The 22,402-nt window shown below is 46.2% G+C and overlaps 1 protein-coding gene across 3 annotated transcripts; it reads left to right on the forward strand.

Moving 5' to 3' along the window:
* Positions 1-823: 823 nt before the first annotated feature.
* On the forward strand, positions 824-22,146 carry LOC120951067 (uncharacterized). Of its 3 annotated transcripts, none has more exons than XM_040369576.2 (8): positions 824-1,097; positions 10,474-11,643; positions 15,258-15,410; positions 15,496-15,973; positions 16,131-16,298; positions 16,508-16,697; positions 16,850-16,998; positions 19,133-22,146. In XM_040369576.2, the coding sequence occupies exons 2-8, from the start codon at positions 10,920-10,922 to the stop codon at positions 21,429-21,431; spliced, it is 4,161 nt and encodes a 1,386-aa protein (XP_040225510.2). In that variant the 5' UTR covers positions 824-1,097; positions 10,474-10,919; the 3' UTR covers positions 21,432-22,146. The 3 variants fall into 3 exon arrangements, with proteins under 3 accessions (XP_040225510.2, XP_040225514.2, XP_040225511.2); XM_040369580.2 differs by having other exon boundaries at positions 847-892; XM_040369577.2 differs by lacking the exon at positions 824-1,097 and adding an exon at positions 1,104-1,227.
* Positions 22,147-22,402: the final 256 nt, after the last annotated feature.

The raw sequence follows: 22,402 nt of genomic DNA on the forward strand, positions 1-22,402 counted from the left end.
AGAAATGTACTTTTTGATAAATGTAGAGAAAAAGCAACAAAAAAAATTAAGGCACACTTTTAAAAATTTTAAATTTTCTGTCGTGGTTGTCACACTGCCCAGATGTCAAACTGGTTTTCTTATGTTTTCAAAACCGGTATTTTACGGTATATCAGCAAAATACATGGCGATACGTATTTAAAAGTATTTGACAGGAATCCTTCAAACAATACTACAGTACATTAGTGTGACGAAGTTATCAAGGAGTACGACTCATGCAGATAGCCTTGTACTAATGATTTTTCGATTTTTTCCTCAATGGTTCAAACATAAATAATACTATCAATAACAATTTCTAAGTGCCTACGCTTAAAAATTTGTTACGCGATACTAAGTTGAGGTACACATGAAGGTTGGTATTACTAAGTTACCAGTACTTATAAATTAAAACTTAATGTACTGTTATATGAAGGACTTTCATATGAAAGACTGATCGAGCTTTTTTGGGTAAACTAGTAACGCAAAAAGAGCTATCTAATCGAATGCGTTTATTCGGTCAAGTATGAAAAACAATAAACAAATTTACAGAATATTATGTACTTAAACTAAAAATATATTTTTTTATGTTAGCTGTATAGTGATTTTTGTTGTGTCAGTAACGTATTTGTGTATTTTTAACTTAATTTAAAATCATGGAATGAATACATTACTTGCTGAGATTGTTCAATGCATGTCGAAAGAAAATGATCACGGAAATTCGTCACAGACTGTCGTACCGCCGTCACGAAACAGTGAGTGCGATCTTCTCTTACGCCGCCTCGCGAGAGTGTTTGTTATGCAGCATTGCCAGCGTCCTCAGTCTTCGATCGATCGCGGCGTTGTTAGCACACGCAGCACAAGATCGCGGATCTCCGTACGTTCGTGCCTTTTGCCTTTGCACGGGGGTCACCAACAGCGAGTGGCGTTTGCCTTCGGGGGGAGTTTCTTCTTCTTTTCAACTAACGAAAACAAAACTAAAATAACGAAAAAAAAAAAACAATCCGTATCTTGTGTGCGACAGAAAAGACCGTGTTCGAAGATCGAGTGATCGAGAAAAGAAAAGTATCAACGAAACAGCGGTAAGAAGTCGCTCAGCAGTCGTTGTGTGTGTGCGTGTGTGTGTGCAAATCGGAAGCGACGCCTTAACGATATTCAAAACAATTTAAACAAGAAAAGCAAAACACAATCCGAATGCATTGGCCCTGGTTGGTATGTGAAGTTGCAACGCGATGATGAATTCATAGGCCCTTGAGTGTGTTTGAGTGCCGTGGTGTGTGCGTCGTTAGATGTTGAAGAAGAGTTGTGCAGCTCCCTTTCTATGGCATTCAGTGATGTTTTGGTGTGTACGGAATGTTACTTTTGTTGCCATTGTGGTTGATGGTGGCTCAACAAAGCACGTGTTCAATATTCAAATATTCAAATTCGAAGTGATTCAAAGCCAACCACTGTCCTCTACTTTACGGCAACGCAAAGTAGCACACGGCAAACAGATCGTAAGAATACGTATCGCAGTGTGTCCCGAAAGGTGAGAGTGACTGTGGTTCAGTCACCTGGCCGTGCGAAGATGATCGCGCCCCTACGTTACTGTGCAGTGCTGTGTAGCTAGGATCGTTTCTTTGGGGGCATTTCTCTATGCGTTCAATCGTTGTACGTTTCACTGGTGAGAGCCGAAGGGGAAAGGAAATGTCGCGCAAAGCAACGCATAAACCGGCGCACGGGCGGGCACAAAACCGGAGCGCAAGAAAAGCAAGATCGCATCTCGTTGGCTTCTTCCTCTCGAGCGGTTTTATAAATAACGCCCCACGTACGAGCGGGTGTCGCTTCCTAGCCCAGCTCTTCACCGTGCGCTGCTTCGGAGGCAAAAGAGTGCTTCGTGCACAAGCGTGCGTACATTAAACGCTGGCAGCATTGGGTACGCAGCTGGCAGCGGCAGAGCCTGTCGCTGGGTGTATTAGATCCGCCCTTCTTCCGCTTCTGCCCGCCGAAAACGCACACGTGACACTGTGCGCTGGTGTGAGTGTGTGCGGTGTTTTATTTGCTGTATTTTTGTTTTCCTCATTCGCTCCTTTCACTTCCAACCCATCACCACGCGGCACCACGCGGTACGCGCGGCTCTGTTTCGGTTGCGCTAAATTTATAAAGTGTCACGATGTGGTTCGTTCCATACACGGTACGTTCGTGAAACTTGAGGCACCCTGTTCGGTGCCGGGGTGCGCTTGGGTGCGTGAGTGAAAAAAAGGGTGCAGCTGAACCGGGTGGCCGAGGTGGATAAGATTAAATTAAGCGAAGGAAGCGGGAAACCGGGACGGCGGGACGTGGAACGTTGAGTGGAAAGTCATGCAATTTACGTTCGAGAAGAAACACACCCTTGCGCGGTTGGCTTGGACGATGACGGCGATGACACTAGGAAGTGGATTTACGCAAGGAATCCCGGTCGAAAGCGTTTGAAATTCCTCACGAAACCATACCAAAACCGGGTAGCGCGCTAGGAGTATTGTTTTGTCCGCTCGATGGTGTTAATGGTGTGCGCATTGTATTTAAAATGTTGTTGTGTCGCTAGCGTATAAAGTGTTGGGTTTTTTCTTATACGATCTGTATGTGATCATCGAGCGTAAGAGGTGCTGTCAAAGGTCACCCGAACTGTTGGGGCTTGTGTTGGTCATCTCTGTTGTGAGTTTTCTTCGACCAGCATCAGTTTCGTCACGCTTAAGAATGCAATCACGCGGTGCCGTGGCTAGAATGTTGTTTGTGATACGGTGTAAATGTGTATGTGTATGTGTTTGTTTGCTTTTTCGACTCTAGCTGTTACCTTGTTTCGAGGCATTCTTCTTGCGTTAGCCGTGGTAATTATTTTTAGTTATTTGGCTGAACATTTCTCTTGCTCTAGAGAGTGAAAGTATTGTTTTTTGGCCACCGATAGCAATGTCATTTTGCAAAAAAAGATTGTACAATTTTTTTTACTATAGTTCGTATAGTTTAATGAAATGTGAATACGTATGTAAAAATATAATTATTCAAAAACATGTACTTGATGTAAATCATGACTGTTGCAAGCGATTATTTCAAATGAAAGAGTGTTTGATTTCAAGTTTGATCGATATAAATGTTTATTCAAATTTGAAATGTAACAGTAACTAGAATGATTGTTGTGGCTTGAATAATCTTGAGCTTATTTTATTTTAATTTATAGACTCATTGGTGGTTTGAAGTGCATTGAATTGAGTTGCGCACCTTTTCCACATTGTGAGTTTAAGTTAAAAATGTCAAAGCTTTTTGGAATAGTGGTATGCAATAAAAATGGAAAACAAAACTCGCAATAGGTTAGCAAAGAAGATATGTCTTCGATAACATGAATTTTCATTGTGTAGGTGCTCGATGTGTTTACATTTATTATATTTGATGTATGTAAGGTATCCAAAATCGGTTAAAGAAGATGGCATTGAACAAATTTCATATTTAATAAAATGTGCGCTTTCCTGATTAAATTGGTAGCAATGGCCTTTTTTCGATTTATTGAATTTATGTGGTACATTATTTGATTCTTGTACAATATTTTACACTACTACTGTTTGCTTTTGTTAATTATCTAAAAAAATACTTTAAGTATTTCCAATTGATTGAATAATTTAACAATAATCTTAGCAGTTAATACCATCATACGCCAACGCACATTTTATTAAAAATGAAATTTATTCAATGGAATCTTAAAACATTTAGACGGTCAAATTTGTGAAAACGCCCGAGCCCGAGAAGCAAACTAGCGACAAAAGCAGCATTTGCATGAAATTGTAGTTGTTATACTGAAATGATTGAAGCAATGAAATTGATGCAGTGACGCATAATATGAGCATTTTAGAGTTTACTTCTCTGTTAGCACCACCAATAGCAAGTTTCGAAAAAATCTTCTGAATCATACAGACTGTCCCCCATCGAAATGGCTGCGAAATGGTGGTTTCAGTTCAATTTCAAGCATGCCTTAACCCATAGACAAACAAAAAAAGACACATTAACAGTTTGGCGAACACTTAGCCATTAGCTTTCTCGCATTACAATGATGAAAATGCGTTCAACTCGTAAGCGTTTTACTTAGCGTATGTGTGTGAGTGCCGCGTGATGGAAAACGGATCGCTCGCAGAGGTTTCATCCATTATTTTTACATTTCTCGAGCATTTCCGGACAAATGGATAGTGGTGAACAGATGTTGGCATTCGCACAACGATCAGCAATCAGCATGCATCACTCCTCGCTTACCCTTTCCTTACCCATTTGCCTTTTTTCTACCGGTACCCACACTGCCTGTATGGAAAAAGCCAAACCTCATTCGGGTTCGAGTTCGATTCGCTTTCCCCCAGCCTATGCAGGTTCGTTGCGGAAGCACCAAACATTCCAACATACCTTCCTGTCTGCACGCCATCCATCGCACCCGGTTCGATCGGTACCGTCTGGGTAGGTCGCTCGGGAAAAGGTTACCAGAAAATTAATGACCACCTAATGACGGAAGAAAGGGGAAAGGGTGCACTTTTGGGACAGCAGCAGCAGCAGCATGGTAAGGTAAAACTTCTGCAGCGCGTTGCATTGACTAGTTGCGCAAAGACGTAGAACACCGCTCCCGAAGATGGTGATGATGATAGTACACGAATTAATTAGCAGCTGTGGACTGTGATGTTCGGGAAGCACTTGGTTGACCAAACGGGGGTCGGAGGCGATGAAACAATACTTCATAAAAAAGGCAGGTTGATCAAGGCTTCTCCGTTCAGACCATTCAGGTACACCGACGAAGGTTGTCGTTTTTAATTTGCAGCCATGCACACGGTTCCGGAGCGTTTGCTGCAAACTTCGAACACATCTGGCACGTTTTAGCCACGAGACAGAAACACATTTCGGGTCCCATTGGCCGCACAAGTAAATCAATCTTCTTCACTCGTTACCCGTGCGCGTTGCATGCCACTCCTGTTTTTGGTTGCCCGAGACGATGGACGGAGTAATTTTCATGTATCTCTTGTACGTTACGGGTTTTTTGCTTCCATTTACTGCACCCATTTCGCACAACCGCATTGACACTGGGTGCTGGGTGCAGAGATGATGAACTGCTGCACGTGCCCACAGCTGCACGGCTGCATTCCGAAAATGTAGCCACCCTCCTTGCAAACGGAACATATGGTACCGCGAGCTGCCGGTTGCGTTCGGTTCCGTTCGGTTACGGTTTTGCATCTGCAAATGGGTTGAGGCTCTGCCCTGTGGAGCCTGGGCAATGGTATCGCTGGAGGACGGAGTGTATCTGCGCGTGTGTGTGTGTGTGGTTTCAAGAAAAGATTGCATTTGCAGAAGACCGTTTACTCGTTTGGATAATTTTTCCTACTTGAGCTCGTGCCTGGCGGCACCCGCCGTTGGCAGTTGGAGCAGCTTGTGGCCCAGGGGCAATTAAAGTAACAACCGTGCAGTGCACTTCATCCGAGCCATGGAGCGAAACAGCGATCGGTTGGGTATGGGGGTTTGACGTATAATGAAGCAACGTTTCCACACAGCGAAGGTGAATTTCTGACTGGCTGGAGCTGATAAAGAGCAACGGGGAGCCCGCAACGGGGAACTGCTGCTTGATATGATCATGTTGCCTGCGTGGCTGGCCCTCCCTTGCTATGCCCTTTTCAAATGAGGAAAAGGCAATAACGACATCACACAAGGCATCGTGTTCCACCATTGCGGCAATGTCTGGGCAAAGTTGTAGGTTACAGTTCGCTTCGTTCGCCTGCCCGGGGCGTTTATTGCTGCCCAGGGAAACGACGGACCCGGCCACCACAGTACCGCAGAGCAGGTACTGCACGGCGAAGGTAAAAGGGGGAGAACGCTTCGAGACTTCCCGAAAGTAGCCGGGATGGCACAGGGACCACAGACAGGAACAGATGTTCGATGGGAAGAGTTTGCTCTGCGTGTTTTGTGTGTGTGTGTTTGCTGCCTCTGTTGCCGCAGTTACACGGTGCCTGGGTGTTGCGTACGCTCCCCACATGGAAGATGATGGAGTTTGACGCAAAAACGGGAAAACGCATTTGCTTCACAAGAAATGGAAACGTCCGTCCAGCTTCTCGTAGCCCGGGTCGAAAAGATGCGTTCCCGAATGGCACAGCGTACAGTGCCGGTGGATGGGGTTTAATTTTAGCTCTTCCTTCTCGTAGCGTCAGCGTTCGCTGGTGCTGCCTGCCCTCTGTGGCGCTGTCGGGTGCGAGCGCGGCGGTGTACGCAACCGTATTCTTCTGGACCAGCCGATCCCCGGATATTGACCGGATCAATGCAAAAGTTGGTACGGGAACGGGACAAGTGAAACTTTAATTAATTGCATTCGACGAATCGCGAATAATTTCTGAATCGCGCACACTACACCGGGGAGTGTTTGGAAAGGTTGGTGGAAACGTGTGCAGTTACGGCGACGACGACGACGACGCTGTTTTGATCACCGATGAAATATTACCATCGACGGTTCGTGTTCCTCTCCTTTTAGTTTGCCAAGAGTTTTCCCTCCCCTTAGCTTGGAAGGTGTAGCAAGTGAGCACCTTTTACGATGGGCGTTGGTCACTCGATTCTGTGCACAGCCGAAAAAGGCGGAAGTCTGCAGCTGGTGCTGGTCTGCGTTCGCTCCCGTGTCCCGTTCAGTGTGTGTGCTTCCTTAATTAATAAAGTTTGCTCCGTGCGTACGGCGGCAAGGAAGCACTAGCAGGACGAGCAGGAAAAAACGCATAAAACCATCCGGTCACTTGTGTTTTTCCACCCAAACTGCTGCTAACTTCGCTCGTATCTGGCGAATTTCCTGTGTCGCTCGCGTTTGGCGGAAAGGAACGGTTTATCTGATGCAATTTTTGTTGGTTCGTAGAATCGGGTCTCTGGTGGCCGGAGCGCAGCAGCCTCTCCTCGGCCTCTCCCCAGCGGCAATAAAACTCCAAGATTCATCAAGAAGTTATGAGGCGCGTTTGCGCTTCTTTTACGCCCCGCAACCACGCAAAACGGTACCGCGGGCGAACGTGTTCTACCGTGCAAACATACTTTCTTAGCGTATCGGGTTGACGACGGGGGGATGCTGGTGGGTGGGTCGAGATGTCAGGAAGTGAAGGTGTTTCTATTTATACGCGTTTGCTTTGGGCAAGCGGCAGCGTAAACGAGGTGCCCAAAGAATCCATGGGACGCGCACTTCGTAATGCCACACGTCAGATGCACGAAGAGCGATAATTATTGTTCGGCAAACAGAGTAGGCGGCCAGTGCGATGCGGACGAATGGTGATCACGCAACGGCAATATAGTTGCGATTTGCTCTGTGGGTTTCCGGTAGTAGCGTTAGGTATTGGATTCGACTAGCTTCTCATTGATGGCGATGAAAGCGAATGGTTAATGATTGTTGAAAGGCTATTGGATGGACGCATGTGAGTGAGCCTGTATGAAGTGGTTCGGGAGGAAAGATTAGCTCGAGCAGTAGTCGTAATATAAAGCTAACAGTTCAAAAATCGAATAAATGGAGTCGAACCATTTTGTTACAGTGTTTATCAGCAGAACTTTATTTCGAAGCTATGTTGACGAAATGGAATCGTTTTAATTTATACAGGGTTTTACGAGTCATAATCGAATGTCAGCAAAACAATTTCAGTTGCTCAAGATTCAGTTTAGCTGTGATTTTATTTTGTTTGATTGGTGCGATGCTATTTTTCACAAGCGCAATATGTTCTTTCAGAGGCTTTTTGCATAGTTTTTGAAATTCAAACACGGATCTTGAGATCATATTATTGTGTTAAATGCTTTTTAGTTCAATGCGTTTAAGCATTATATTTATCAAATATTACATATTTATTGCAAAAGAGGCGATTTTCTAGGCAAATGGTTCATACACATAGTACATGTTTACATGGGCTAGTGCATTAAATAATTGATTTTATTCAAAAGATATCAAAATGCGTGATTGAATTTGCAAATCGATGAGAAGGGCCTCTAAAAAAACAGTTTGAGGGATTTAAAATTCATATCGTGCTTGTGAAAATAGCATCGGTGCGATAAAACAACAACTTTGCACAGCTAAACTGAATCTTTAGCATCTGAAATTGTTTTGCTGACATTCGATTCTGACTTGTAAAATTCTGTAAAACAAATGTAGATGCTTTTGTAATATTACTATTTTGGCAGGTTTAAAGAAAAGAAAAATTAAGCAATTTAGATGCATAAGAATGCATAAGGATGCAATTTTAGTGATCTAAATCCTTTCGATGATTTTTGTGCTTTTTTATCCAGTTAGATAAATTTAGTTTGAAACGAGATGCAAAATAAAATTTCATTAAAAAGTTGTTTTTATTTTTATACTAAATTGTTTAAAAAACTGAAATTCAAATGGGATTCAAATAGCTTGTTTTTTAATTGTTGCAAACCCTAAATGTATCCCAATAATATCTTAAAAAGAACCTACCATGAATCCAATCCCCTGCAGCAATCAACACACACTTAATCTTCGCAATTAGTATCATCTGCAATATGTGTCGAGATAAAAATACATTGCCCGTTATGGGTACACATGTGAAACGCTAAAAAAAAAAGTTTGCCTTAATCGCATACCAACCATTACCAATACGGGCATTCTAAAAGAATTAAAAAAGCAACATATTTAACGTGCCTTCCAACGGCACCATGAATGTGAGAGGCTGCAAACGAAAGATAAATAAAAACGCGTTGAATCACTGGTTCGGCAGAAAAATGTCACACTCACCGGGTTCTCTCTCTCTCGCGTGACATTGAAATGCATCAACGCAAAGGAATGTACAGATTGTTTGCATGAACCATTCTTTGGTTGGTACATTTTGACGCTTTCGCCTTTCCAGCCGCCGAACATGTCGGCACACATTGTGAAGGGCAAAATCATCCCCGCTTTGCCACCCCGAACGGTGTAAATGAGTGGGTGCTTGTGCCAGGTAGTTTACACATCCTCAAAACTCATGTTTTCACCAAGGGAACCGTGTAGGAGGGCGCTCAAATTCATCAAAGCTTCACCGCGCTTTGTAGGTAAATCATAAACCGACGGGCGCACGTTTGAAATTTGCCCACCATCAAACACCCGAACGACACTAATAGAGTGTTGGTGTTGATGTAAATGAGTTGTTTTCGAACCAGCTTAATTGATACACTTCCCCCTTTTTTTTGTTGGTGTGACGTGATCGTTAGCGCAGCGATCACTGGAAGGTGGATTGGCGAATCGGACCGAATGTTGCTTCATTGAGATGCTTCGTTTTTCTTCTTTCCGCGTGACGTAGCACTCAAATTCTTTGAATTGCTTAGCTGCTTCATTCCCGAGAAAAAAGAAGAAGAAAAACCCGAAAACATTATTTTTGAACACACTCTACAATACGACCATTTTGGCGCAATTCAAGAGCACCGCGCATCATAACATCCGCGCTTCTCTTTGAAGGCGTAAACCAACCAAACCGAACTCTTCGGGTAGGGAAGAGACGCAGGCAGCGCGAATGTTTTTAGTGCGGAAAGCGATGAGGGAAGCGTAGCGGGGAACATCGTCAACATAAAAATAGCCCGCACTAGATGGGCAGATGCTTGAGTTGTCGTCGTTTTGTACTGTGTGTGTGTGTGTTTTTTTTTTAATTTTATTTTATCTCCTCTCTCTAGAATTTGTTTTATTTTTTGCTCGTTGAGGTTCATTTTTAGTTCAACCGCCTTTTCCGCCGCCACCTCAAACACCCGACCCGACGATGACAACCAGCAGCTCTAGTGCGGTGTCGTCCCTAATGCATCGTCGTTTTTTCTTGCTTGGTTTCCAATCTTTGCTTGACAAAAAAGAAGAAAAAGAGGAAGAAGAAGCACAAGAAGAAAACAACTCCCCAATCCAAACAGCAGCAGGCCCCCATTAGCTGGTAGAACTCACTTAAAACCGTTTCGCGTTTCACCCGTAGTGTAAACATCTGATTAGCTGCTTACTACAGCAAAGGCGCACACGGGATGGGTGGAAAGTGCGCGTAGAAGCATTTTCTTTTTTATTTTCCACCTGTTTCTCTCACCCTCACACTGATACATATATATACAGAAACACACAAACAGACGAGAAAGCAGTGCGCGGCGCATTATCATGTTGTGTCATCTGGGCCGGTAATCCTTCGCCTTGCCCCCAACCCTCCCAATCGTACGCCGATCTTCCTCTCAGCTCTGGCGTGCGTTTATAAGGCTCTTTGTATGTGTGTGAGTGTTTGTGGGTATGATGGTGTGCCGTTGGCATTTTAGATCAACATTTAGCTTCCACCGCACGCTTCTATGCTGTCCCCGCCGGGACATGCTATTGTTTTTCTCAAACGGTTTTGGTGGTTGAGGCTGCCCTTTTGATTTGTAGGTCGGTGAGCAACATTGCATACGCTCGCGTGCTGCATACATCCTTCCCTTTTCAGCGCAGCACAGCTTAGTTTAATGTTATCGTTTTATCTCTTTCTCTAGATTGTTGGTTTGAAATACATCACAGACAGGTGCAAAATGGTTTAACGGCCAAAAAGTCCCGATTGGATCTGGTTAGTGTGGCCGTTCAGTGAATAAACCTACACCGACAAGCGTAGCGAGTGGTAATTGTGATGATGTTTGATTTGATGCATGGTGTTGAACGTGTTTGAGAAGCGTCAAGTAAGCTGTATGAGACTAAGTGAACATAGAAGTGAACTAATCCACTCCGTTCCGGTAGGGATCCGTACAGTGATGGTGTTTGAGTGTTGTGTTTTTACTTTGTCAGAGTTACGAAACAGCGATAACCTTTTAAAAACTTTTTGTCTTGTGAAGTGGCTAGTGTTTCAATGTTTGACAAGCTAGTGTGCGGCGTGAAAGTGTGTGTAAGCTCCCCAAACAACAGCAACCCAATTGATGATCGCTCTGCAAAGCTGTAAAACAACACAATGACGATATTGTTACTCCTGCTTCTGCTCACCCTATCGGTGCAGCCCGGGCAAGCACAAGTGGAAACGATCCTGGACAGCAGCGAGTACGACGATCTGGGATTGCCCACCGTGACAGAGCGTAAGGGTCAGATGGCCGGGTTCCTTGCGAGTGACGGCAGTGATCTCTACCCTTCGATATCCATGTCCAACGATGGACCGTCGGTTCCGTACCAGCAGCGCCCATCGAACTATGCAACCAATCCATTTATAGCGCGGGCGGAGCAGTACCGCAAAGCGCACGCTAGTCTCCGACCACAGCCTCAGGGATCCTCAGCCCAGCAGACTCAGCAACAGCAGCAGCAGCAGCAACAGGGCTACGATCCACGTGACGGTACACCGTACACACGCGATATCGCCGTGAAGCAGGGCATTTTGCGTGGCTCGGTGCGTGTAATGCATCCCCAGTCGGGGTTGAAAAATGTGGACCAATTCCTTGGTATACCGTACGCGGAGGCTCCGGTCGGTTCGCGGCGCTTCATGCCACCGAGTGCGCCGATCCCGTGGAATGGGCTCAAGATGGCCACCAAGCTGTCGCCGGTGTGTCCCCAGAATCTGCCCAGCCTGAACAACGCCAACAACAACTACTCGAAGGGCCGGTACGATCAGATCAAGCGGCTACTTCCGTACCTGAAGGTGGAAAGCGAAGACTGTCTCTATCTCAACCTTTACGTTCCAAGTTATGGTGAGTTAAGCTCATGGGTGTGTTAATTATTACCTCTTTTTAGTTCTGAATCCCGTTCAAACATACGCTGACGCACAACGTCGGTGGTCCTTTGACGTCAGCACGAGTCCAGGGCTGGTCGGCACAACCAAAGGCGACCCAAACCTGTCCGGAACAAAATCGAAATCTTACTAATAATATCGACGCACGACACTACAAACCACTCCATCATAAAGCAAACGACTGAACGGGACGTGTGTGTGTGTGTGTGTTTTTCTTGTTCCTTGGCTTGCTTCAGCTATTTACCTCCCAGAAGTAAATCGCCAGCGTCCTTGAATGTGGAGCGCCAAACGGTAAGGTGGCGCCAAAACCGAATTTCGTTCTGGCGATCTGGCGCGTAAGCCGGCGCTGATTTGAGTTGCCTGTTAGTATAGCAACGGTGTGTCGGTGTGTTTGTGTTTTTATTCTTCTTCTTCTTCTGCTTCTCATTTGTTGGACGCGTTTGCTTTTGGCGCTTACCTCCCACGGTGACACCTTCCCACGTGTTTGATGGGTGGGAAAGCGAGCGCGTTGGAAATGTGGGTCGCCAGAAGGCCAAACCCCAAAAGCCGATCGCACTTGGAACGGGTCCACATTTTATTCTCGGCACTTGGTGAATTTAATTGGCTCGCGGGTTAGCACAGAGGAGCCAAACCGTCGCTTTTCGCTTCATTGTGGTTGTGCATTGTACATGTTTGCGAACGTGCGGGGTTTCGGGTGTTTTGATCGGTGGAGCAAATGTTGTTCAATTAAGTCGCATTTTTTCTGGATGGCAAACCTGCATTCGGGGCATTGGCACAAGCATTTGCAACGGGTGTACATTATAGATCGAACTTTAGTTTTGTGTCGTAGTATAATTTAGTTTGCCGGACTGTGTGCCCGGCAAAAAATGGCTATGGTTGAGTGAGTTTTATAGTCAGAAAGGCAATTATTTTAATATGAACTGTTATTAAAATAACAGAAGAAGAACTGCTGCTGTTATCTAGAAGAAGAAGAAGCTGTTATCTTTAAGTTAAGTGTGCAGCATTTTTTTGTTAACAATTAAAACCTTTCGGCATGTGTTGAATTTTCTTATTATGACCAGTGAATAATAAATAATGAATAGAATAAATTTACATAAGTTAACAAAATATAGGATGGAAATAAGAGGTTCTCACGCTTTAAAAAAGCCCAATCCAAATGTTAACGCGCTTTAAATGTACAAAAAGCATTCACTTTCATGCATTAATTGAGAGTCTGTAAAAAGTCCTACACGATGGTAAAATAAAACTTTTTACAATTAAATGTATTTCACATTATCAACGCCATTTTTGATTCTAAATGAATTAAATTTGATGAAAAAAAGTAAAAAAAGTCCCAAAACCAGTATTTGGATGTACCACACCTAGGAAAATTCCAACAAATACCAACTAGCCTTGGGCAATTCGGTTAATTTTGATGAACGTGGACATACTAGTTCTTTCATTACGATGAACTGAACGTGAATCGCGATTGATTCGTTCATTTCAGTTGAAAAAAATATTGTGAATTGTTTCATTGTGCAAGAAAAACATAATTAGTGTAATACATTTTGAAAATTATCAGGCAGATCAGGATGATCTTTACTACGATTGGAAGGACTTTCTTTTCTTGATCGTCCTGGTATTACGGTTCACGTTCATATTTGTATGGGAGGAAATGAAAGACCTGGTGTACTAAGACTTTCCTTATTTAGACCGGTTAGACGTTATTTTCATGACCAACTCATTACATTTTGATATATAAAGAACCGACGATCGTTGATAAGATGGTCGTTCGTTCCTTAGGATGAACTGTATGAATCGTACAGTTCTGGTTCTTGGGGCACACTTCTAATACCAACTCTAATTACTCTAATGTACAGCTGCCATTCTAGATGTAAATTTGAAATGAAATTGATTACATTTCCGAGATAGAAAATGTATTCCAAAGCTTCAAATTCCAAATCAAACTAAACATCACAAAAAAACCATTAACTGCAACATGTTGATCTTTATTGCGACTGAGCCCTTCTAAATCCTATACCTATAATTTTCTTTGTAATTAAATATGAATCAATGAATAGTCCGTGGCTTAGTGTTGCTAGTAGGAATGATCGAGGACATTATAGTATGTGTGTATATTTAATTTGCATCATAATTTTTGGTTCCATTGCATTCCGATCACCGTTTGCAATAACGCACCAGTTCCTAGTAAGCGTGGCTTCTATTTTCATTACACGAATGAAAATTGCACATTACATTTGCACGGTTGAGAATGGAATTACGGCTCCTACCCTAGGTGTGGGTTATTTGCCGTTTGTATGCTATTTTATTTCTGGCGGAAGAAACGATACCCTCCTGTCACCTGGCTGGCAAGGTGTGCTGAGTACGTCGCTTAAAACCGAATTCCGAACACAAAAAAGCAAACCCACCAACCAGCTGAAAAATTTGCCCAGCCCTTGTGTAAATGTGCTTGTGGTAGTACGTATGTACGAACGTGCACGACCCGCAGGAGCAGAAAAGCGGACAAGCGAAATTGGATTTAATAAATGCAAAAACAACTCACCATTCCTCGCTATGTTGTCGGGACAGCCGAAAGTGGCGCGATGCCATCAATGCGGGGGGCGTTCGGTAAAGAGCGTAAATTTTATTACGTTCAGCAGAATTCAATTACTGACCCACTTCACAAACGCGAAAATGATCGGTCCGGTCTTCCGTGCGCCGGCCATCATGCTGTAGTTAAAAATTTCGCCCCCACCGTTTCGCCCGGAAAGTAGAAGAGAGTAAACGAAGTTCGACAGGAGTCACTGCGGTTGCTTGCAGTTCGGCCCCGTTCCTGTTGCATCCGCTTTTTGTTTTTCTTCTTTTTTTGGTGAAGCAAACTTCGGGTTCGGGTGAAGTGTGATCTTGGAACAATGCCAGTCCCAGGCTGGTTGGTATGAGGGTATGAGTGAACTATGCTGAGGTCAGGAATTTCGAGGGTGATGTTTTTGCAATGCTTTTTTCGCCGACAGCATCGTTTGATCGGTGCAGAAGGTTTGATTTTTTTTGTTGTGAACAGTTTAATGCTGAAAACAGTGCTGCAAGCAAGCGAAGCATAAATGCTGATTTAATTGTCATTTGCATGAAAGGCATGCTGTTGATTTAGTGTTTACTTTTTCTGCACGAAACATACACACACACACACAGACTTGGCTCGTGTTCGAGGTTCAATATTACATTTCAAGTAATTAAATTATGCGTTGGACGTATTTGCCTTTTCAACGAAAGGTCAGCACGCTTCGCTTCCAAAAATCTCGCGAAAGCATAATTATGCTCGTACAAAACATGCAATCTAATCAACCCACTATACAAAACGCACTTGTCCCAGTTAGTCACAAGCAGTAGCTCATGAGTAGATTTCAATTTTCGTGGCCACACCCTCGGCCTCTGACCACGACCGTTTACGCCTGTAATTTGATATTGAATTTCAATTACCGTGCATTGTTCAGCGGAGCGTTAGTTTGAACCTTCCTCACCTACCCTGTGCTGCGGAGCACATCTCTATCCGTTCACAACACATCTCTATCCCACCATTTCTCGCTCGTGTGTTTGCAGATGGTATCGGACCGCAGACTAAGTATCCCGTCATCGTGTACATCCATGGCGAATCGTACGAGTGGAACAGTGGCAACCCGTACGACGGGTCCATCCTGGCCAGCTACGGTCAGGTGATAGTGGTAACGCTCAACTTCCGCCTGGGCATTCTCGGTAAGCCATCCGAGCACCGCGCTAATTGGACTTCTACTGCTACTACTACTACTATCTCGTTTCATTCCATTTCACCTGTACGTAGGTTTCATGAAACCGGGCATTAGCGATCATACGACCAGCAACTTCGGTCTGCTGGACCAGATAGCGGCGCTGCAGTGGATCAAGGAAAACATCGGCGCGTTCGGTGGCGATGCCAAGCTGGTGACGGTGATGGGCCAGGGCACGGGAGCGGCCTGCGTCAACTTTCTCATGGTGTCGCCGGTCGCGAAGGGACTGTTTCACCGGGCGATCCTGATGTCCGGCTCGGCGCTGTCCGATTGGGCCCTCACGCAGCACCCGCTGCAGTCGACGATGCAGGTCCTGCAGGGGCTGAACTGTCCGCTGAACGGGGAGAACGACGAGGTGACGGCTTGCCTGCGCCGCAAACGGTACAGCGAAATATTGGGCGTAAAAACGGCGTCCCCCCAGTTCTCGACCCGGTTCGGCCCGATCGTGGACGGGCTGGTCATACCGAACATGCCGCACAAAGTCATGGGCCAGTACAGTGACATTTTTAGTGGGTAACCGTCGTGTGATTTATCCCATCGTTTGCGTACTCCGCGCGTGGTGTTCAAAAATTAATTTTGATTTATCCTTTTTTATTTCCCCTTTCTGCAAACGCTCACGCATCCACGTTTCCACCGCTTCGTCCGTACCTGCTGCTCGGACGGCACGTAGATACGATCTGCTGTACGGCATGACCGAGCTGGAATCCTATCACATCCTGAATGCGGTCGCGCTCACGTACGGCCTGCTGGAAAACGAACGAGACAATTTATTGCGATTTTACATGCAAAATCGCTTCGAAATACGTCCCGACCTGGCGCTCGCTGCAACGCTGCGAGAGTAAGTAGATTGCACCGGCTACCCGTTCGCGTTGCATTATTGCTCCAAACCAAACCCCACGGAGCGTGTGACGCTGGGAAGTTGGCGGTGGAGGGCGAAAAATTTAAATTGCAACGATAGAGAAAACGGAAATAGACAGAGGCAGCGTGTTTCGACAGCGACTCATTCTGTGTGGCCTGCTTTCCCCCTTTCCTCTCTCCCCCCTCCAGGTACACCGACATCTACATGGACCCGAACAAGGCACTGGCGGACGAGCATCGGGACAATCTGCTGGAAATACTGTCCGATGCGCGCGTCGCCGCCCCGATGGTCCAGACCGGGCTGTATCTGTCGAAGGTCAACCCAAAGTGCTACATGTACGTGTTTGGCCACAACAGCGAGGCGGGCGAGTACGGTCGGGTAAGTGGTTGAGTGGTGGTACTGCGCCGCAAAATCATTTGAATGATGTCTAATTACGCTGTAACCGGGTTGCACGCTGCACGGTTTATCTATTTTTCGGTGGCTGCTTCTGGTTTTTCCCTTTCTCCCCGTTGGCTGGCCGAATGCAACAGCTATCGCAAAGCGTGGTCGGCGAGGATCTGGCGTACGTGTTCGGTGCTCCGCTCGGGCAGGTGGGCCCCTTCCAGCATCACTACAATGCGCGCGAGCGGCTGTTTTCCGAGGCTGTTATGAAGTATTTCTCCAACTTTGCCAAGACTGGGTAAGATACCAAGGTTGTTTTTCAATGGGATTTTAAATAACTGTTGCATGGTGTAAAAACTGTATATTGCATATAGTACTGAAATTCCAAACATAGATGTTATACTAAATAATAACAGAGAATACAGATTAAGTTAATAGCAACCCTAACTAAAACGCTTTACAAATTAAGCTTTTGAACTGTAAAAAAAAAGGCTTTACTCTAGGGCGCGTGAGTTAAATTTTTAAATTTATAAAACTGGCTACTTAATACAGGATTTTCCAAGTCGGCATCAAATGTAAACATTGTTATTCACCGCATCCAACATGTTTTTCAACAGCTGTCAAATGGTTTATTTGCTTCAAAATGAAATTTCAGTTTAAACACTTGATTTTCGACACACAACAAAGAACTGTCAAACTCAATCCAGCTTGAGGAGTGTTGAAAATCATGCCTTGGAAATTAAAAATTATTATGATGGAAGTGAAATGTCAGATCGATATGAAACAACATTTTGCATGCGGTGAATAACAATGTTTACATTCGAAACTGACTTAAAAAACCCTGTAATGTGAAAACAAAATGTAACGTTTTGATTAGAATGATTAGGAATTTATTAGGAAAAACTACTTATATAACTAGAAAACAATCAATCACGAAAGTAATACAGTCGTTGTGTTTGATTTTGGGATTAAATTAAGAGCGGTCCCGTTATACAGTCGTTAACTCGCACGACTTAACTACATGTCCGTTTTGGGGTCAAGTCTAGGCCTGCATATCCACGTTACATAGAAGAATTAGAATCAAAGGCTACATATAATGTACATGTTGATTTACTTTACTTGACTAAAAAGTTTCACTCTTTATAGAAGGAAACTATTCGGCAACGGTTGAAGAACATGTTTGTTGTTAAATTAAACCTGTAATACATCACCCTCACGACAATCACTATGATATCAATAGACTAAAGATAGCGATAGGGTGTATAATCTGATAAATTTGTCAGTTCCGGAGTATTGCTGATGTTTTTAACCTGGGAACGTGTGGTATTTAAAGTTAATTGTTTTGTAACTAGTCAAACATTTTTAAATTAGCACAATAATCCTCATTTATTTATTTTCATTAAATCGTCCAAACGCTTGTCTAGTTTTCAGTTTTTCTATATTGCAAAGGGTTTAAACGTTTGCACTAAATAAAACATGTTTTCGGTAGGATGTAGAAAGACATAAAGAAAGATAATTTCTATCCATGAATATCTTGGAACTTTTTGTCGTTTAGGGCGGTCGGTCATTTGGAACTGGGCTTTCCTTTGATGCTCTGATTGTTGTCTAATAGTGCCAAGAGGTTATAAATGCCGGAATAGGCTTACACGAATTTTACAAAATGCCTCATGAAGTTCGTTTTAGACGCTACGGAGTGCCGTTTTTCGATTGCGCACGCTTCTAAACGAAGTAGCTTCTCTTTTTTGGCATTCACGATTAGAGTTCGACTGCTAGGGGTGTCACATTTTGTCTGCTGACTCATTGGATAATATTATTGAAAGTGCAATTAACATTTTGTTAGTGTGGAGATGATAAACCTATGAAAAATCGACAATATTTGTCCTATATTTAATGCAAATGTTAAAGCGGCAGATGTCTGCAATATATGAAACTAATGAAATCTTATGATGATCAATCAACATGTGACTACTAAACCAACCACATTATCGCCAAACCATTTTAGTAAAACATTGCTAAAAGCTTTCCCCTTTGCAAGCAGATAGCCTAACAGCACACAGCACGACATACCGCAGCGGAGTTTTTAATTAAATTGTCAGATCGATGATGCTTTAAAAGCATGTTCCACATTACCGTCTGCCGGTGCATGCAAAACTAACCGACAAACTAATCTGCTTGAGAGGAAATTCCTTCAGCCCGGTCCGCTCCCACCGGGGAACATGGTTCAAATTTCCCTGCCCCGAAATGTGCTGCGAGCTTGCGGATTGATGCAAACGCTGTGGCTGCATGCGTGTACAACATGGGCGAAAGTTTGGGCCGGGATTTACATGCTACCCCTAGAGCGTCCTCCGCCATCCGCCGTGGCAGACCATGATTACAGCAAACAAATAATTGGTTTTCTCTCGCTCCTCCCTCTCGCTATCCACCCCGCACAGCAACCCGAAAGCGCCCTGGAAGGATCTGTTCCTGAATCTCAACCCGGAAGACTGGTCGTACTACGATGTGGACTGGCCGGAGTACAACAGCATCAACCAGAGCTATTTGCACATGGGCATTACGCCGGTCGTGGGCCACCGGTACCGCCAGAAGTACATGAAGTTCTGGAACGAGGAGCTGCCGGAAGAGCTGAAGAAGATTACCAGCTCGAAGGCGTACGCGCCGTACTCGGACTTCTTCAGCCCGCCCGGCGCAGGCGGGAAGCAGGGTGGCGGTGTGAGTGCGGTGGTTGGCCGGATGCGGGGTGGCACTACGCCCCATCCCGACTATCCCACCGGGCACATTAACCTGTACCCGATTCACGTCGACATCGAGCGACCGACGGAGGACCCGTTCCGGGAGCTGCTGTACCAGATGAAGGATCCGCTGGCCGGGCCGGGGATGTACAATGCCCCGGCGACTTCCTCCGCTGCCGCCATCCCGGAGAAGGGTGCCAGCCCGGCCCAGCTGGCCGCCGGTGTCCTGGAGCATCCGAAGCACCCGAAGCAACTGCAGCAGTCCGGCAAGGATGGGCCGTTCGGAGTGACGGACGAGCAGGAGCTGGACGGGGGTGCGACAGAAATCATGAAAAGTGAATCGACGCTCACCATCCTGATAGCGGTGGCTATCGTGTTTCTGCTGTTCAACATCGTCGTCATAGTGGGCTACCTGGTCCGGCGCCATCTCGGTCGGCCGGGAGTGGGCGGGGTCGGTGTTGGTGGTGTGGCGGGCGGTCGCAAGGTAAAGCGGAAGTACGACGACACGATGCTGGAGAGTGCGGCCGCCGTCGTGGTGGCGGGCGTGGGGCTCGGCGAGAAGGAGGACGGTTGCAATCAGCTGCACGGGCACCATCATCTGCCGCACGGGGCGTATCTGCTGGACGAGGCGGCCACAATGATGCTGCGGAAGTCGAACTCGTACGAGCCGGTGGCGAAGCAACCGTTTGGCGGCGAGCTGCACGGCCCGGTATCGATCGGCGTCGATGCAGTCGATGCACACACGAAGGTGTGCGACTGGATGGTGGCTTCGGCTGGATGTCGCATGGCACCGGCCGTGCCACCGCACAAGATCAGTGTGGCGATCGATGCGACTCCGCAGGCCCGAGGCAACAGCGTGCTGCGACAGGAACCGATCGAGATAACGAAGGCCAAGTCGTTCGAGTACGGGGCGACGGATGAGGTGGACTGTGCGGTAAGCGGCTGTCCCGGGGAGGGCCGGATGGGGGAAGGCGATGGCAGCGGGACGGGCAGCAGCTCATCCGGCACCTCTTCCTCGTGCTCCAGCTCGGCGACGACCGATGAGCTGAAGCAAACGATGCCCGGTGCCGGAGCAGGACTGTATTACAACTGTCCCGACTATCCGGTGCGAAGGTTCGGTGCGACCGGTGAAGGGGGCGAAGAGGAGGTGACGAGCTTCATCGAGCAGGACACTCCCGCGGGTGACATCAATGTGACGTCGCGCGACAAAAGCACCGAAAAGGATCCACTCTCGCCAGAGGAAGCGCTGCGCGTCATACAGAGGCGAAACTTCCCGAAGGTGCTGCCCGACCACCCGCGAACCGGTGGGACGGGCGGGCCGACGACGGTGGGCACCTCGATGAAGCGCCGCTCCCTGCCACCCCAGTCGCTGTACGGGGCCCTGCCCCACGGAAACTGCCACAGTTTGCGCCGGGAAGCGGCAGGCGCAGGGCGATTGATTCCGGCTCCGCCACCACGCATCTGCTCCACCCTGGGACGACCGGCAGCCGTGCGGCAGGCGCGAGTCAGCAACAACTTCATCAGCTCCCCTCCGATTGTGGCCGAGGAGCCACCGGTTGAGGAGGAGCCACCGATCGCGCTGAACACCCTGCACGTCGGGCCCCTGTTGCCGACGCACCAGGAAAGCACCTACATGACGATGTCCCGCCAGAACTCGCTGGGCTCGGAGTGCGAGCCCGGCTCGAGCGAGGCGGACGACGACCGGCCGAGCGAGGAGCAGCCACCAGTCGACATCATTTGCATCGAGCATAAGCCCGAGAACCACTACAGCTACGTGCGGCCGGTTGGGTTGATGCGAACGCCCTCGTCCTTCAAGTGTCCGGAAGCGGTGTCCCGAACGGAGGGCGGAGAAGCGCGCAGTGCGGGCGACGGGGAAACGGGACAGCCGGCGTCGATCGATGCAGCCACCCAGCCGCTGCAGCCCGTGCGGGATAAGTTCAGTTCCGACTCCTCCGCCACCGACACAACGTCCGGGAGTACGGGCACGATAAAGAAGCTGTAAATAGCGCACACACACTAGACAGAGGACACGGACATGGCACCTTCAGTGCAGCGCCCGGCAACGCCGAGTTTGACTAACGAGCCATCGGACGGATATTGATTTGTTTTCGGGCTGCAGCCGAAGCTCCGAGGCGGGCCGCATCTTCGCGCAGCTGCCATAACGCAAAGGAGGAGGACGTTTTATCATGCACTTGAAGCATGGAGTATTTATTCTTAGGATCACGTTCCCGTTTCGCCATATCTTACGGTACGGTTGGTGTGGTACCCAGTGCGGCCGTTTCCGGTTTCTCACCCGAGAAACAAACAGACGGACGGTTTTACACATGTATTGGAATGGTTTTGTGCGCTTAGAAGCCGGTACTTCTGGGGGCAAATGTTGCCCGGACGGTGTCGGACCTACCAAGAGACACAAGCTGATACACACAGACACACACACTTGCACAAACAAACAAACATAGACACCTACATGCAGATGAAGATTCCATTTATTGATTACATTAATCCGGAAAGCTAACGTAGCAATACGACTGTGCGAATCGAACGACCCGTTGATCGATTTGTTTTGCCCGAGCGCGCCACGGCTGGCGCTTCACGACTATTTATTTACGCTATTTGTACAAATAAAGTAACACGCTAATCAAACACACGGTTTTAGCTTGTAAGCAACAGTAAACTGGTGGCACCATTGCGTTGATGCAATGACAATAAAGTAATTTTCTTAAAAAAATATGGTTGCTCGAATTTCGATTGATACATTTAAGTATGTTTAGTTTGGAATAGAGTGTGCATTTATTGGTGAAACCTCTATTTGAGGTTAATTAGTGGATTTTTGCTTTTTAGTGGCGACACAAGTAACGTGCTGACGTCAAAAGAACTGGTTTATATTTCAAAATGCAATGAGATTTTTCTCATTTCTGATGATTGTCTGAGTATCTGATTATTGTCTTCACACTTGTTGGCTTTATTAAACCC

Source organism: Anopheles coluzzii, chromosome 2 (assembly GCF_943734685.1).
Source record: "Anopheles coluzzii chromosome 2, AcolN3, whole genome shotgun sequence".
NCBI classification, from domain to species: domain Eukaryota; kingdom Metazoa; phylum Arthropoda; class Insecta; order Diptera; family Culicidae; genus Anopheles; species Anopheles coluzzii.